At 42.3% G+C, this 16249-nt stretch overlaps 1 protein-coding gene across 1 annotated transcript in view; it reads right to left on the bottom strand.

The window, feature by feature from the left end:
• The window catches only part of HPSE2 (heparanase 2 (inactive)), a 631267-nt gene extending 616592 nt beyond the window's left edge, over positions 1 to 14675 (bottom strand). Inside the window, exons 1-2 of the mRNA XM_090277853.1 lie at positions 14324 to 14675; positions 11227 to 11384 (exon numbers count right to left, since the gene is read on the bottom strand). Of these exons, the coding sequence (XP_090133979.1) occupies positions 11227 to 11384; positions 14324 to 14613 (448 nt within the window). The 5' untranslated portion in view covers positions 14614 to 14675. The remainder of the gene's footprint in view (positions 1 to 11226; positions 11385 to 14323) is intronic.
• Positions 14676 to 16249: the final 1574 nt, after the last annotated feature.

Genomic DNA, 16249 nt, shown 5'->3' with positions numbered 1-16249 from the left:
AATGAATCAAAGGCTGGGTCCCTCTCTTACCAAAGCATGGTGAAGAGAGGGTAATACTGGGTTACCAACTATTCATCTGTATGAACGTGAGCAAGTCACATGTCTTTTCAGAGTCTCAGTTTCTTCATACACATACATGTTTCTCATCAGTTTAAGAATTAAAAACGGTAAAAAAAAAATTAAAGGAGGTAACAGATATCAAACACAGTAATTGCTGAACAAACCTTAGCTATTATTAGTAGCAGTAGTATTCACCCTTAAGGCCAGCTCAAGATCCCTTCTCTAGGCACCTGTCCTAACTACTCCAGATCTCACTTAATGCCCCCTTATTCTGAACTACTATGGCTCTTACAACTTGTACATCTTTTAACCTTTGAAAATATCCTATCTTGTTCTTATTGCTACTATTTCCTGCATGTCTTGTGTATCTGAGGAAATCTTTATCTTGTAGAATTTTATAATTAGATACTACATGTAGACAATCTAGTCAATTCTCTTTATTTCACAGATGAAGAAGGCTTCAGAACAGTTAACAATTTCCCCAATGGCATATGGTTAGTTAGTAAAAGAATTGAGACTAATACCAAAGTCTCCTTGTGAAGGTCATAGCGGTGGCTCCATTGGTGAAAGATGTCACTGAGTCCCTGTTTCACACCACATTAGCAGGGTGATCACTTGGGCAAGCTACTTAACCACTCTGCCTCCATTTGTCAAATGGGGAAAAGAGCACTTTCTTCACAGGGTTGCTAAAAGGATTAAATCTATTAATTCATGCAAACTACTTAAAATAGTACCTGGCACATAATCAGCACTCAATAATGTTAGGTAATGTTATGTTATTAAGCTGCAGGAAAAGATCCATTCTTTCATATTTCAGAATAATGCCCCCAATCTGGGCACTTTACCTTTTCCCAGACTTCCAGTCTCACCTTGTGTCCTTCAAGGTGTTTCTGCTTTCTCAGAGTAAGTGAAAACAAGGTACTGATTTAATCTGCAACTCCTTCAAGATATATATCCCCATCTTTTCTAAATACGGAGCTTATATTTTTCATTCTTTGCCACACAAAAAGCAAAACACATGCATTAATGTTTATAAATAATATACTTTGTTTGACTTAATGTGTCTGTTCTATGCACTGTGATGATAATTATCTCTATATGGGTTTTATGTGCATGTCAATGCCAGTGTGTTTTGATTGTAAATTCCTAGAGACAAAAATTGTCTGCTTAAGTCAATCAAACATAAATGTAAAGCACTTGGGCCAAATTGAATCAAGTATTCAAGAAGAATTTCAGAAAAATTCAGAAAATGAAGCAGGGATTAATGGAGATTGGCTTAGCAGAAGGCTTAATGAAAGAGGGGGCTTCGGTAGAGCTTGAAGGACAAGCAAAATTTTTAATTCAAGAAGGAAAATGTCTATTCAAGGTGAAGAGTATCATATGAGCAAAGTGAAGAGACTGGGCAAAAATTAGTCTAACTAAAGTATAGCAGTGATACTAGAGACAGACCACTGAAATTCTGCTGAATATGTAAGACCAGAGCACTTTGATAGTTGTCGTCGTCGGCAGCCGTCCGTCTCGAGAGACGATGGTGTAGCTTCTTAAGAGTCTATCTGCACCGCCGAGAATGGCTGTGCAGTCCAACTCGGGAGTGACACGGTATCTGTCTCCTCCCGTGTTGAATCGACATCTTGCGATGACGCTGGAGTGTCCTCTCCAGTGAAGCTGAAGCTACAGAGCCTGGGCAGGGTGATATGGAGGGTCTGCTGTTGCCCATGCAGCAGACCCCCCCTCTCTTCGCAGCTGAAGGGTCCAAGGGAAAGACGGAGTCAATACAGCTTGGCTTCAGGTGTGCCGCAGGAGTTGCCGGTGTTGACTACAACGTCAAACCGCCTTAGGGACTCCGGCTCCGGATTTTCTGTCGGGGTTTACTCCCTTAGCCTTTCCCCTGAAGAGGTATGCCGCAAGGCAGCGGAGGTTTTTTGGAGTCAGAGTTTTCCTTCTCTGACTTTGATAGTACAGTTCATGTTTTATTCCTCTTGGTAGCCCCAATATCTAGCACTAAGTTTGGATACAGCTGATAATCAAAAAATGTTTTAAAAATTCAACAAAATTATCCTGTTTTTCACTCTACTAGAGTGAAGAAAACTAAACAGAATTGAACCCAACTCAATCAGATCATGAAATTAAAAGATAAACAAGTAGCTTCACCTTCTACAGCACTAGCCACTAATCTAGAAATGTTTTTATTTTGCCTATGTCACAATCCACGAATGAGTGCAAGAAAGAAAACACACCAAATTCTCCTGCTCATATATTCATATTCTCTCTCTCTCTCTTCCCCTCCCTCCTTCCTTTCTCCCCCTCTACCATCCCTCCCCTCACCACATACACTTTCATACACAGAGTCTCATAGACTGAGAGAGCTGAAAACTTGATTAAGGCATAGGAAGCACTGAAATTAAGATTCTTAACATTTAGTCCATTGATGAAGGATTTTCAGAAGAGGCTCCTGACTCCAAGAGCCCAGACCATGTAACTGGCAGACTAAACGGACAGGCCCAGGGAACTTTGAAAAAAAACTTCTTTTCCTTATGAGGTACCCATCCCAACAGGAGTGCTTGGCAGAACAGGAGAGAGAATTTAAACAAATTTGGCAAGAAAAATAATGATATTTGGTATTGGCAACAGAAGCACAATTTGTGTAGTACAGAAACACACAACTGTTTGTAAATTACCGATGACCAGGTGATAATTACACAAATGAAGCTGAGACTGAGAAGTTTGTTTCCTGAACTTTTTGATTCACAGAAATTAATGAAGCCACCTCTACAAGCAATAGATCAGAGTATCATGATCTCTACTATACAGATGGTCACAATGACTAAATTTTGACTAAAAAGACATGATTGACTATATCTTTGTCATGAGATACCACATTCAAATTCTACAGTGAGCTGCAACTGGCACTCAGGACCTGGTCACCATATTTCAAACATTATAAAAAATGCATCCTTTAATACAATATTAAATTTATATCAAATCCTGAAGTTGCTGGCAGACAAATCATAAATGCAAAATGATAAAGTTGAAATGAAGGCTTTTCATGGACCTAAAAATTTATAGAAACTGCTTTTGATTGATGCTGCCTAAGTGACAAGAGGTCAGTAGTACCTCATTCATTCTCCCAGCCTCAGTGTCAAACAGGAGCCTGAAACTGGATGCCTGTTCTATAAACAGATTCATGAGTGAATGAATATAATAAAATACTAGGCTATTTTTACACTATAAAAGAAGGGTAACAAAAATTATCAAGCAAATTCTAAAACTTTTTCTTTATTTTATAAACCCTGTAATAGAAAAATCAAATTAACAATTTTATTTTATTTTAAATTATATTTTATTGATTACGCTATTACAGTTGTCCCAATTGTTCCCCCTCTTGTCCCTTCACACAGCACCCCCACTCCCTCGGGTGATCCCCACACCATTGTTCATGTCCATGGATCATGGGTATAATAAGTTCTTCAGCTACTCCATTTCCTATACTGTACTTTACATCCCCATGGCTATTTGTAACTACCTATTTGTACTTCTTAATCCTCTCTCACCTCTTAAACCAATTCCCCTACACCCCTCTCTCATCTGGCAACCATCAAAACGCTCTCCATATCCATGTCTCTGTTCTTGTTTGGTTTGTTTTTTAGATTCAATTGTTGATAAATATGTATTTATTGCCATTTTATTGTTCATAGTTCAGATCTTCTTTTTCTTAAATAAGTCCCTTTAACATTTCATATAATAATGGTTTGATGATAATGAACTCCTTTAATCCTTTCTTGTCTGGGAAGTTATTTATCTGCCCTTTGATACTAAATTATATCTTTGCTGGGTAGAGCAATCTTGACTGTAGGTTCCTGCATTTCATAACTTTGAATATTTCTTGCCAGTCCCTTCTAGCCTGCAAAGTTTCTTTTGAGAAATAGGTCTTATAAGGAACTCCTTGTAGGTAACTAACTGCTTTTCTCTTGCCAGTTTTAAGATTCTCTCTTTATCTTTAATCTTTGGCATTTTAATTATGATGTGTCTTGGAATGGGCTTCTTTGCATCCATCTTGTTTGGGACTTTCTGTGCTTCCTGGACTTATATATCTGTTTCCTTCTCCAAATTAGGGAAGTTTTCTTTCATTATTTTTTCAAATAGATTTCCAATTTCTTGATGTTTCTCTTCTCCTTCTGGCACCCCTATAATGCAAATTTTGGAGCACTTGAAATTGCCCCAGAAACTGCTTACACTATCCTCATTTGGGGGGGGGCAGAAAGGGGATTGTTTTTTCTTTTTGTTGTTCTGATTGGTTGTTTTTTGGTTCCTTATGTTACAAATCTTGATTTGATTCTCAGCTTCATCCACTCTACTATTGTTTCCCTGTAAATTGTTATTTCAACCAGTGTACCCTTTGTTTCTGACTGGATCTTTTTTATGCTGCTGAGGTCCTCACTAAGTGCTTTGAGCATCCTTATAACCAGTGTTTTGAACTCTGCATCTGATATATTGCTTATATCATCATTTTGTTTAGCTCTTTTTCTGGAGTTTTGATCTGTCCTTTCATTTGAGCCATGTTTCTTTGTCTCCTTATTTTGGCAGCCTCCATGTCTCGGTAGCACTGCCTAATATAGTAGGTGTCCATAGGGTCCCATGACACAGCATCCCCTATCACCCAAGCTGTGTACTTGGGGTGCACTCTTCATGTGGGCTGAGTACACCATCCTCTTGTAATTGAGCCTTGATTGCTGTTGGCAGGTTAATGGGAGGGACTTACCCAGGCCAGTGAGCTGCAAGGACTTGCTGTGACCACTGGTCACCAACCTCTACTCTCCATGGAGGTTCAGCTATTCAGGGGCAGAGTAGTGGCACTCTGACATGGTCTGTAGCTGTCCCCCAGCTCTCACCTTGATGCTAGACATGTCAGCTCCTCCCTGTATGACACTGGTGTCTTTTAAGCTGCTACCTCATTGTTGGAGCTTAGAGGGAATAAGTCTGGGTAAGCCTGTGTGTGGGTTTTTTAAGAGAAACTGCTTGAGTGTCCAGAGTTTCTTCTACCAACTCAACCTCCACTGGATTTTGCAGCCAGTAGTCATGGGGACTTATCTTCCTGGCATCAGGACCCTGAGCTGGGGGGCCTGGTGTGGGACTGGGATCCTCACTCCCAAGATATCCCTCCCAAATTTTTATCCACCACACGTGGGTATAGGACCAGCCCATTCTGCATCTCCACCCCTCCTACCAATCTGGATGAATGTGCTTTCTTTAATTCCATAGTTGTTAGACTTCCATTCAACTCGATTTCTGACAGTTCTGAGTGTTGGTTGTTCTATATTTTAGTTGTAGTTTTGATGTAGTTGTGCAAGGAGGCAAGCCATGTTTATCTATGCCTCCATCTTGGCCAAAAGTCCTCAATAATTCAATTTTAAATATTTTTCAAACATACTTCATAATTCAAACCTCACCAAGTGCAATTTTAACACAATAGTTAAGAGTATGTAAATGTGTGCAGTGATTTGGAAAAGGACAACAGGAGAGGGCAAGGGTCACTGATCATGCTGAAAAATGTTCTTCCCTTCTCCAGTAGAGTAAAAGAACTTAAAACAGACTCTATGTTCTAATGGGCCAATTCCATTTTACTATGCCTAATGCAATATTCTCATAATCTGATTTGGATTCATCCAACCAACAATTTACTCTCACACATGTACTTTCTTCTTTGAAAATTCATATTTTAGAGCTAATAGAAATATATTCAAACTTTTTAAAACACAATTTAGGCATAATTCTAGCAATATGAGCTTTTTCTTAGCATAATTTCTAACATACACTTCATTTTTATATATCTTTAAAACTACAAACATTTCTGAATTAACACAAATGTGCAAATGAGCTTCTATTAAAATAATTGACAGGATTCTAGCAACACGAACTAAGATAATTTCTAACATGTACTTCCTATGAAGCCAAGGTGGTCTCTTTACTGTCCAAACACATACTTAGGCTTTGGTTCATGCTCTTTCCTTTGAATTTAAATGTCCTCTCTGCTCGTCTCTTCCTCCAGTATCTCCCCATTTTTAAAAAGGCCCAACCTAACTCCCATCTAAGTCTAGCCCATATTCATCTCTACTTTTACTTTTATGCCTTGGCAAACTACTTTGTTCGACTTAGCACTCTATTATATATTGTCTTTGGGTTACTCTTTAGTTTTATAAGTAATATTATCTCCCTAAGCTATTCATTCATTGGCAACAGGAGCAGTGTATTTTGAAGGGTCAGGTCAGGTATTTTGTAGTGCCCTTCAATTTGGGTTTTACTAGCATTTTCTCAGACTTACAGAGTTATGGATTTGGGGGAAGAATATCACAAAGGAGAAGTACCCTTCATCACATCATATCAGGAAATACATGATGTCAACATGACTTACTGCTGATGTTAACCTTGATCACTTTACTGAAATGTTTGCCAGTTTCTCCACCATAAAGTTAACATTTTCCTTTGTATGACTCTTTTAAGAAGAAAGTGATTAAAGCCAGTCTATACTCAAGAGGAGAGAAGTCAATCACCATATACTAGAGGGAGAAGTATCAGAGAATTTGAGAACATATGATAAAACCACCACAATTATTAATCAATAAATATTCTGGAGGCTACCTTAAAGTTTTACCTTAGAGTTTCCTCTATTTATTTTAACACCCACTAGATCTTGCCTATAGCAGTTTTCATTTTGTGTTCTAATGGTAATTTAGGACAATAGCTTTTATTTATTTGATATTCTACCATTCTTTGTCCAGCATAAACCTAAACACAAAGTAGAAAATAAATACTTAAATATAATTTAATTTCAAGAAACATTTATGTGAAATGAGATAATGAAAGATGGATAAGTTCAAGGCAAATACATATTTTAGCAGGTGTGCCATTCTTATATCATATGCTTAATTACTGCAATGGGGATAAAAAGAAAACGAAGTAATTACCTCACCTCTACTAAGACTGGGAAGAGTTACTGGAGAAAGGAGAACAATAATATTAGTTGTATGGGGCCTTAGAGTTTACAAAGCATACTCACATTCATCAATATTCATCATTTAGGATTTCAGAAGCTCTCTGAAGAGAAAATCTTCAGGAGATGGATATTCAAAACAAACAAGATTCAAAAATCTTAATGGAGATTCAAAAGAAGAAAATGCACTTGCATTAAACTTGTGAAAAGGCACTATTAAATCAAGAATTGGAAAGTTAGGCATAGAAATTACATAAGGCTAAAAAGGAAAAGCAAAGAAAACACAGATACAATTTTTAAAAATAGTGTGGGTCCAGTGCAAGGCTTTAAACCACGTGGTAAATTTGACTTACTGCTGAGCATGAAACCAAGACAACTTAGACTGCCAAAGATAATGCATACATAGTTAAAATAATGAAGACTATCATTAAACTAAGCTTTAAGAATGGACTTCATGGGAACATGCATTGAAAATGAAAAATAAATAGAATATTCATTCATTTCTCCATTGGTCACCTCCATTTTCCCACTTCCTTTAACAGTGTTCTGATACCCTATTATGTATCCAAAAATATTTGCTTAAGTGCTACTATGTATCTTACATAATGCTAGACATTTTGGGATACACAATAATTAGACATGAGCCCTTCTTATAAACAATGTACATTCTAGTTGGAAAAGTAAACAAACATATATGTGTGAAAAGTTAAAGAGCAAAACAAGGCAGAAGGGACCAAAGGAACAGCAGAGAGTTAAAAGCTTCAATGGCCCAGAGAAAGAAGAGATCACCACGGAATGCCCTGTTCAGGAAAAGCTTTGTGAAAATAAGGGGCATTTTGGAATAGGCCTTTAGGAATTGGGCAGAGTAGTGGATGAGATTTGAACAAAGCCAAAAGAAAAGCATTCAAAGCGGAGCTATACCAGCTGAACAAAGGTATGGGGTTGAGACAGTGCTTTAAGAAGACACTGAAATCTAGTAGGGTTGTAATAAAAGGTACATGAAAACATAAGGTACAGAAGGTAAGCTGAGATTGAAATGTAAAAGGCTTTGAATGCCAAGTTGAGGAGTTTGAACATTTTCTGTAAGGAATCCAAAAATAATCAAAGTTTTTGAGTGAAAGAGTGACATGATACACCTGAAACTAATATGATATTCTTCTGTCAACTGTAACTGAAAAAAAAAGTTTTTAAAGAAGGACATATGAATGTGACATTTTAGAAATACTAAGCTAGCTTTTGATGTGCGTGATCAATGGTATACATCTTAATTAAAGATATGGTTATGGCAGTAAAGAGACAGGTATATAAAGAAAGCACACTGGATATGTAACAAAGAAGGTCAGAGTGGAGCAAAATAAACTTACAAACAAAAGATTAGTCCAAGATTTCTTTGTTGGGAGCAAGTTAAGCATAACATCACAGAACAGAGAGGAAGTTAGGCAAAGGGTAAGATTCCAAGGTATGAAGAACAATCCAATTTTTATTTCCTCCATCATCACCATATTTGTATGAAATTTAAGTTGCTTAAGCAGAGTGTATTAAAAGAGTAACAGAGAAGCTCCCAAAGTGATAAACAGTGGCTTTAGAAAGAGAAAATGCACTTGCATTAAAGTGCTTAAAAAGCACTTGGAAAATAGAAGCCACATGACTTTCTGCTATTATACAACACTATGTTTTAAGTAAGTACATCTTTTTTTAAATGAGGTACTTATGCCTAAATGCCATTTACTAAGAACACCTAATTATTTTAAGATGCTCGTGATGATGACAATTACCAGTGAATGAAAAGTAACAACTGAAGTATAATTTTTCAGAATTGCTGAGAATATACCGAAGACAATTTTGCCTTGACTTCTGCAACGCAACATGCAACAAAGACAACACGGGTGATTTAAGGATATATGAGCATCAAAGGGCAGAAATAGGGCATTCCCACTCTCTTTAACTCTGCGAAGGCCTCAAACACTGATATAGTTCAGAGCATCTTATTACCAGAGAGACATAAATCAAAAGGGGTTCAGCTAGGAGCAATAAAACAGATTAGTGTCTGGAAGGACTGACTTTAAAGAAAGTTTAAGAAGAATTAAGTCCAGGTAGTCTAGATAAAAATCAGCTATGAGGAAACCTTTCTTTGAAGCTGACACACCAAGGTCACAAATTATTTTGAAGGTAGAAGTCTAAAAAATACAAAAATAATCATAAATATTTAGGGAACATTTATAAAGAGAAATCTCAGGATAAATTTGCTGGCAAAAACCTATGGGACAGAAGAACTCTCCCCCACAGAAGTGGTGAAAACTACATTCCTAGAGATAGTTAATGCCAGGTTGGACAAAACAAGAAGAGGATTCCATATGGAATAATCCTTTACTGGCCCCTGAAGTGGTAGGAGGATTAAAAATGATCTCTTAGACCTCCCCAATTTCTGATTTTTTTATTTTTAATTCTGTGAAGTTTTATGGGGCACGGTCTTTTGCCAATTTCCTTTCTCCGCGTGTATGCCCACTTTCTCCTTTTACAAAAGGAAACAAATTGTATCCTTCATTTGAAGATGAGATCTCATGTTCTCAATGAATCATAAATATAATCCTAGGTACAACTTTGGGAGAAAAAGGCCAATTCCTATAACTTATAATGGTCGTTTCTTTTTCCCGCAGTGGTCCCTGGGGCTCTTACAAGTTCTCCTACAAACTAAAGAGGAAGTATTTCAAATGGATTCAAAGAAGAGCTGTTTCATCAGGAAAACATTAATATTTTCCTTTCTTGTGTCTGATCTCAGAGCTGACAATGACCCTGGGAGCTATAAGGCCCACCCACGGTCAAATTACCAGCAGAGATGCTGTTCAGGATTATCTTCTACCTTTCAGCATTTTATGCTGAATGACAGCAAAATCTACTTGCAATCTACTTTTTATGGTAATGATATTTACCTTTGAAAAGATGTAGCCTTAAATGCCTACACATTTTGGCAAATGTTACAAAAGAGGAAGTCCTAGGCATACTTCAAACTCAAGAAGCCTCAGCCTTGCTGTATTTCTACACTCTTGCACTTAAAAAAAAAAAAAAAAAAAAAAAAAGGCTTCTCAGCCACCCTTGAAATAAATCCCAATACCTCTCTAGAATTCCCACTCAGTGAAGCCCCAGAAAATATAACAGCATTTCCCCGTTTCACTGATTTATAAGGACAAGATGCAACAAAATCCAGTGAGCGCTGAGAAACTGTCCCTGAACCCTTTGAAAATAAAACTGTAGCTCACGTATGAGAAGGAACAGCAGGATAGAGACAGCCCTCCAGGAATGGGCACTAATGCCTCTTTTATCCAATTTAAACAGCTTCAGTGGCTGGGGAGCCACCAATTCCCACCTTGCCTGTATGAAAAAAGCATATGCCTTTACCCACAAGAAAGTTCATGGATATTAACACCAAATCCTCTAAACAAATTTTAAAATACTATTTTCAATTTTTCCCTAGTAAAAATACCTAAAAAGATTGGCCTCTCACGCTGGAACAGGATTTGCAGTTTTCAAAGCCCAATGCTTAACTCATCTGATCTTAGCAGGAAAAAAAGGCTGGCATTTATAATCTCATTCTAAAATAAAATTTAAAAAATGCGACTCTGAGATTAGGCGGTCTGAAAGAGAACCCATGTGGAGATTTTAAAACCCTCTCTAACAAGGGACCAATCTAAAAGGGATTATTCCAGAAAAGTTTAGAGTGGGTTTCAAAAAAAAGGACCCTATCTCAGGAAAGCAAGAAATAAGAAAAACAACAACTACTTTTTTCTAGAATTTTAGGAATGAAACGTAAACCTGGCCCTTTAGTAACCTATCAACCTGCCTGTATTTTCTTTTTCTTTTTTTCCCCTCCAAGAAACCCACTACATCTTCTCCCCACAGGACCAGCCTACCAGAAGTGTTGGCTGTCAGTTAATGGCCTCGGAACTCAGCAGCCCAGTGGAAGGCCAGCAGCGGGGACCTGGACTACCTGGGAGCCCTCAGGAGTCCCACAGTCTGGTGTGCCCTTGCCCGCAGCTACCAGCTTTTCAGGTGAGCTTCTACCGGGCTCTCCTCCAAATCTTTCTGCCCCCGCCCGCCCCCGCCCCCCACACACACACCACTGCTCGCTCCCACTCCCCAGACTTTCCCCATAGCACGAGAATGGGAAGCAAGTTTCTCACCATCCTCGTAGTTTTTGAGATAGTAATCCGGGCCGGGGCCCCCGCGACTTTTCGCCGGGTTCCTCAGGTTCTGGAACTGCAAGAAGTCAGTGCGTTTGCCCCCGAAGCGCAGAAAGGCGGGCGAAAGTCCCCTGGCTAGGGTCACGAGACGCTTGGAGCTGCAGGGACAGAGAAAGAGAAAGATCCCGAGGGAAGGCGGGAGGCCGTGGGGCACCCGGTAAGGCCCTCTTCCCACTCTCTGCGGGCGACCTAGCCGAGGTTCGGTGTCCACCCCAGCCCGCCGCCTGCTCTGGCCCCTGGCCGCCCCGGCCTTCCGCGTGCGACCCGCGCCCCTGCCCACCCTGCCGTTGGCCGCCGGGCTCCCGGGGGGCTACGCCTCCTTCGCCCTGCGGGCCGTGACCCCCTCGCTCCGACACCCCGACGCTCGTCGCCAAATGTGCTAATTTCCAAAGGGTTAGACTGTATTTGTCAATTGTGTATTGTGTATGGGTTTGGGGGGAGACACTTCTGAGAACACGGGGTTAAGGCGCAACTGCCCTGTTCTGCGGAAAACGCTCCTGAAGGAGACGCACAGCGCGGACCCCAGGACTCCGACTTGAAACCGGAGATCCGCCTCCTCGGCCCCAGGGGCACCACAACTTCAGCAGAGAAGGTGAAACCTGTCTTTTTTTTCTCTCAGACCAGGCACCTGAGGTCAAGTTGATTCTGACTTTGTTTTTTAGAGCCAAAGTTGATTTTCCTTTTCCACTACTTTATAGCAGCCGCGTCCATCTCCCAAATCCCTGGGGGAGAGAGAATACCAGGGTAAATCCTTGCCTTTCTGCGAACACTCCCCATCCCTGCCTTGTACAATAATGTCAATGTCTCTTTGACCCCCGCAAGGAAGTCAGACTGATCTCAGAAAAGTATCATTCTTTTCTCCAACACCCACCCACCCCCCAGTTGGGCTCTATCTTTTCTCCTTCACACCTGGGGTCATTTGGAAGCGATGGGGAAAATGAAGTTTGCCGAAATGTGGAACCTAGGCGTCGGAGGAAACTCGAGGAGCACCAGAACAATAACATTTACCTCTATTTAGGTGCAGGATTTCCAGAAATAGGTTTTTGGTTCGTTTGTTTTTTATTTTTTGTTTGTTTTTTTAAACCAAGCGCTGCTACTTAGGAAAGGGGTGGGAAAGGAGCAATGCAGATGCCCAGAGCTAAGGAAATCAGCTGCTGAGTTCCAGATCTGTTATTTATTTTTAACGCTTTGCTGGTTCAGGTTCTTAACAACATCCATATCCAAATGGAAAAACTAAAGAGTATCATAAAGGGGGTGGATGAGGAAGAGGAACACAGCCGGTGGTTCCGTTTAGGGACCTTCTGAGACGCGTTGGCCGCACGGGACCGCGTTCCGGGGCGGCGCGGGCGGGTGGCGCGCGGGCCCTCGCCAGGCAGAGAAGACACCCGCGCCAGCCCAGCCCCGTGGAAACGCCGTTTCCAGCAACAGTCCGTCCGGAAGCCTCTGCAGCCAATACAAACGCACCCCGCCACGGCGTCTCCCCCCAATGCCGCCTTCCAGAATCGCTTCTGTGGCAAAGATTTGGCATGAACAGGATGGTTTAAAAAAAAAAAAAAAAAAGAATCCTGAAAGAGTCCGCGCAGCTGGAGAAGCGCAATGCTAGTAGGGCTTCTATTTCGGCAAATCCCTGCGGCCCCCCACCTGGGGACGGGCTCTGCTTCAGAAATGCTTCCAAGGAGGGCGGCAGGGGGCGCGGAGCTGTTCCCGCCCTCCCACCCGAGGCGCGGGCAGCAACCGAGCCGGCCTCAGCGGCGGCAGCAGCCCACTCCCCACACAACGCTTGCCTCACGTGGAAGGAGCGCCCACGTTGTGCCTCCTGCTACCTGCCGCGCCCGCTGACCCGGCAGAAGCCGGAGGAGACTCTGAGGGCGGAGGGGCGGGCGCACGCGAGAAGCAAAACTCAGCTTCTCGCCGGGACTGAAAGATACTCACGCAAGACGCGCGGTGGACGCGGCCTCGGGGCGGAGAAATGGGACTGAGAGCGCTCAGGACTCTTCGGGAAAACCCACAGCCGAGGCTCCCATTTGGAGGGAATTTTTAAAAACTCAACCCTTGGCTTCGACATTGCAGACGATTTCTTTTTCTTTTTTCTTTTTCACATGGCAACTCTGTCCCTGATGGGAGGGGATCGTGGTCCCCTGACTGCTGAACATTAAGGACGGGGGAGAGGGTCAATCCAGCTAGATTCCAAGCCCTAGAGTCAGGGGGTCCGTGAGCACAACCCTCCGGTTTGCCAATCCGCCAGTGCCGGTTCAGACTTCCAAAACATCCCCGGAGTATTTCTAGAACCCTTTCCGCTCTCCTTATATACGCCATGACCTGAGCGAGGATTTTTTTTTTTTTCTTTAAAGAAAAACTAAACTATGCAGTTACCGCAGGAGATTTAAGGAGGAGGGACTGGAGGGCCATTCAAGTCTATTTCAAAAGCATATCACAAAGTCCTTAAGTCTGTAGGCAGTGGAGGCTATATATAAGATAAAAAATTTTTAATCCGACCCAACTTGTCCACAGCTCAAGCCTCAGTTTAAATTCGTTTTCTGTCTGGGAGTGGGAGAGAACTGACGAAACTATCTTTCCGTGGAAAATTCCACTTTCGTGCGATTCCCCGCTTGAACACTCACAGACACATGCAGACACGCACTCTCTCACACACATACACACACCCATTCCTCTCGGGTCTTTGTTGCTCGAGACCTTTTCTTCATTTTTATAACTGCCCTGAACCTCTTGTTTCTTTTTCAGAAGATGGGGAGGCTAATTGTGGGTATATGTAAGCACAACATTTTTTCAGTCATAACTGATAAGTTTCTGAAATGCCTTCTGCATTGCAAACATGTGCATCTTAATAGAAAACATTGCTTTTCTCAATCACCAGTTACAGCCTCACAGCAAATATTCCAGGAGGAGGGAAACCTCCTTTCTTCTCTTTGAGAGATCTGCTTGGTTTATTTTTTTCTTCTTCCCCCTTTGGAATGAGAGATAGGGAGGGGTGGGGGTTGTTACTTTTTTAAAAAATCCATCGAAGCCCCTGCCTTACCTTAAGAAATCGAGCCAGCCATCATGAATGATGGACGGATCCAGCTGCAGAGAGAGGAAGTTCTCATTGACTGTCCTGATTGGGTTCTTGGTGCTCACATCAAGTAGAATCAGAGTCTTTTCCTTCAAACCTGGAGCTCTGTCTACAGGCAAGGGTCTCCTGTCTCCAGCTTGGGAGGAAAGGAAGAGATGGAGCAACAGAGCCAAGAAGAGAGCCACCGGGGCTAGGCACGCGGGGGGGCGGGAGTTGCTGTAGGGCATGGCTTCAGGGAAGGCACAGAGCACCCTCATTAAATCCCTCTGATTTAAACCTGTCTTCCCACAGGGTCTCGCCGGTGACTAATTGTCCTTATCTAAAGTGTGTGTCTGTCGGCTATTCCCCCCCCCCTTTTTTTTTCCCCTTCCTTTCCCCCCCTCTTGCTCTCTCGCTCTTTCTTTTTTTTTTTTTTTTTTTTTTTTTTTTTTTTCTTTTTTCTTTCTTTTTTTTTCTTCTTCTCTGTTTTGGTGCTTGGTGGAGCGAACTCACGCCCCTAGCCAGCCTTCTCAGCGACTCGTGCCAAGAGTACTCGTTCACCAGCACCGCCCCTTTAAGAGATTTCGACTGCAGACATTTTTTAACTTTTTAAAGGTAAGGGGGTGGGTGGGGGGGAGAGGCGGGAAGTAGGAGGAAGGGGTGGCGTTGTACCCTCCTGATTTAACCCTCTAGGGTCAGGAAGCAGAGGGAGGAATCGAAACAGTACTATATTAAGTTTTGAGGACAGGGTGGGATGTCGTGTTTTTACTTCCTTCACTGCGAGGCTCTGGGGAAGACCATTCTAGCTCCAGCCCCGACAGGAAAGCCCAGCGCCAGCCCTGGGCACGCGCCTGTTTGTCCTGACAGCTTCAGGCATTTCGCCCACCCCGGGCCTTTCCCTTTGGGATGAAGCAACAGAGCAGGGTAGTTAAGTTGCAAATGACGTCCTGATTCCTCTGTCGACTGATTTCTGCCAAAGCATAGAGAGCAGAGGGAGACTCCGTGGGCATAAGTTGGAACCTCTGCAACACACTATGCAGCCAGCCACCCAGAAGCATCCTCTGACCTTGATGGGGCAAAGAGTGGCCAGAAGGAATGCACAAAATGACCAGGTCAAGGGCTTATTCATCTGTAGGGGCATAAGGGCGCAGGGTAGCTCTGTTCTGCTGCAGCCTAAGTCTCTAGGGGGCTTCACTTTGCACTGACTTAGGCCAAGTCAAAGCAACCTGGTTTGTGTTGGGTATGGGTGCGCTGCGCCCATGAAGTCATCGCTTGGCCACTCTAGAGCACAAGCACAGCGCAGTCCCCTCCTTGAGGTCAACCTTGGGCTTACCTCTGCCATGGGGAAGTGAGCCTTTATGGTGCTGGAGTGGAACAGAATGACAGTTGGGTCTTCATATTTAACCGAAATCAGCCAGAGACCACCCAGAAGTAGGCCCCCTAGATGTGCAAGAACAGTTCAGAACCAGCTCTGTCTTGCACCCCCTGCCCTGATTCATGGAGCAGGGACTCACAGCACTTCTTGGCTCCAACCTTGGTTCTCAAACCAAAGCACAGGGTAAGGGCCAACCCAGCTTTGTGCAGTCAGACCACTGGGCCCCAATTTTGGCTTCTTTCTAGAACAAAACAGGCCTTCTGCTTGGCAGATGAAAAGAACTACTTTATGCAGTGTGGATATGCATGAACTTCCCAGGAACCCCTGATATCAAACAGGCAAAACTCTAAAATGCAGATCAAAAGTTTTCCCCAAAGGTAGTCTCAGAACCCACAAACACTGAAATGGCAACCTGTCTCCCCTTCACTACCCACAGACAGGCCTAAGGAATCTGCAAGGGACTGGAGTAGATGACCTTCAACTGAAGTTTCCTGAGGTGCTTCTACCAAACTAAACAACCAGGAAATCCAGAAGTTAGG

The sequence above is a fragment of the Furipterus horrens genome, unplaced genomic scaffold, assembly GCF_987537825.1.
Source record: "Furipterus horrens unplaced genomic scaffold, mFurHor1.1.pri manual_scaffold_5, whole genome shotgun sequence".
NCBI classification, from domain to species: Eukaryota; Metazoa; Chordata; class Mammalia; order Chiroptera; family Furipteridae; genus Furipterus; species Furipterus horrens.
The sequence above is the reverse complement of the archived record's forward strand: the minus strand, read 5'-3'. Positions and strand labels throughout refer to the sequence as shown.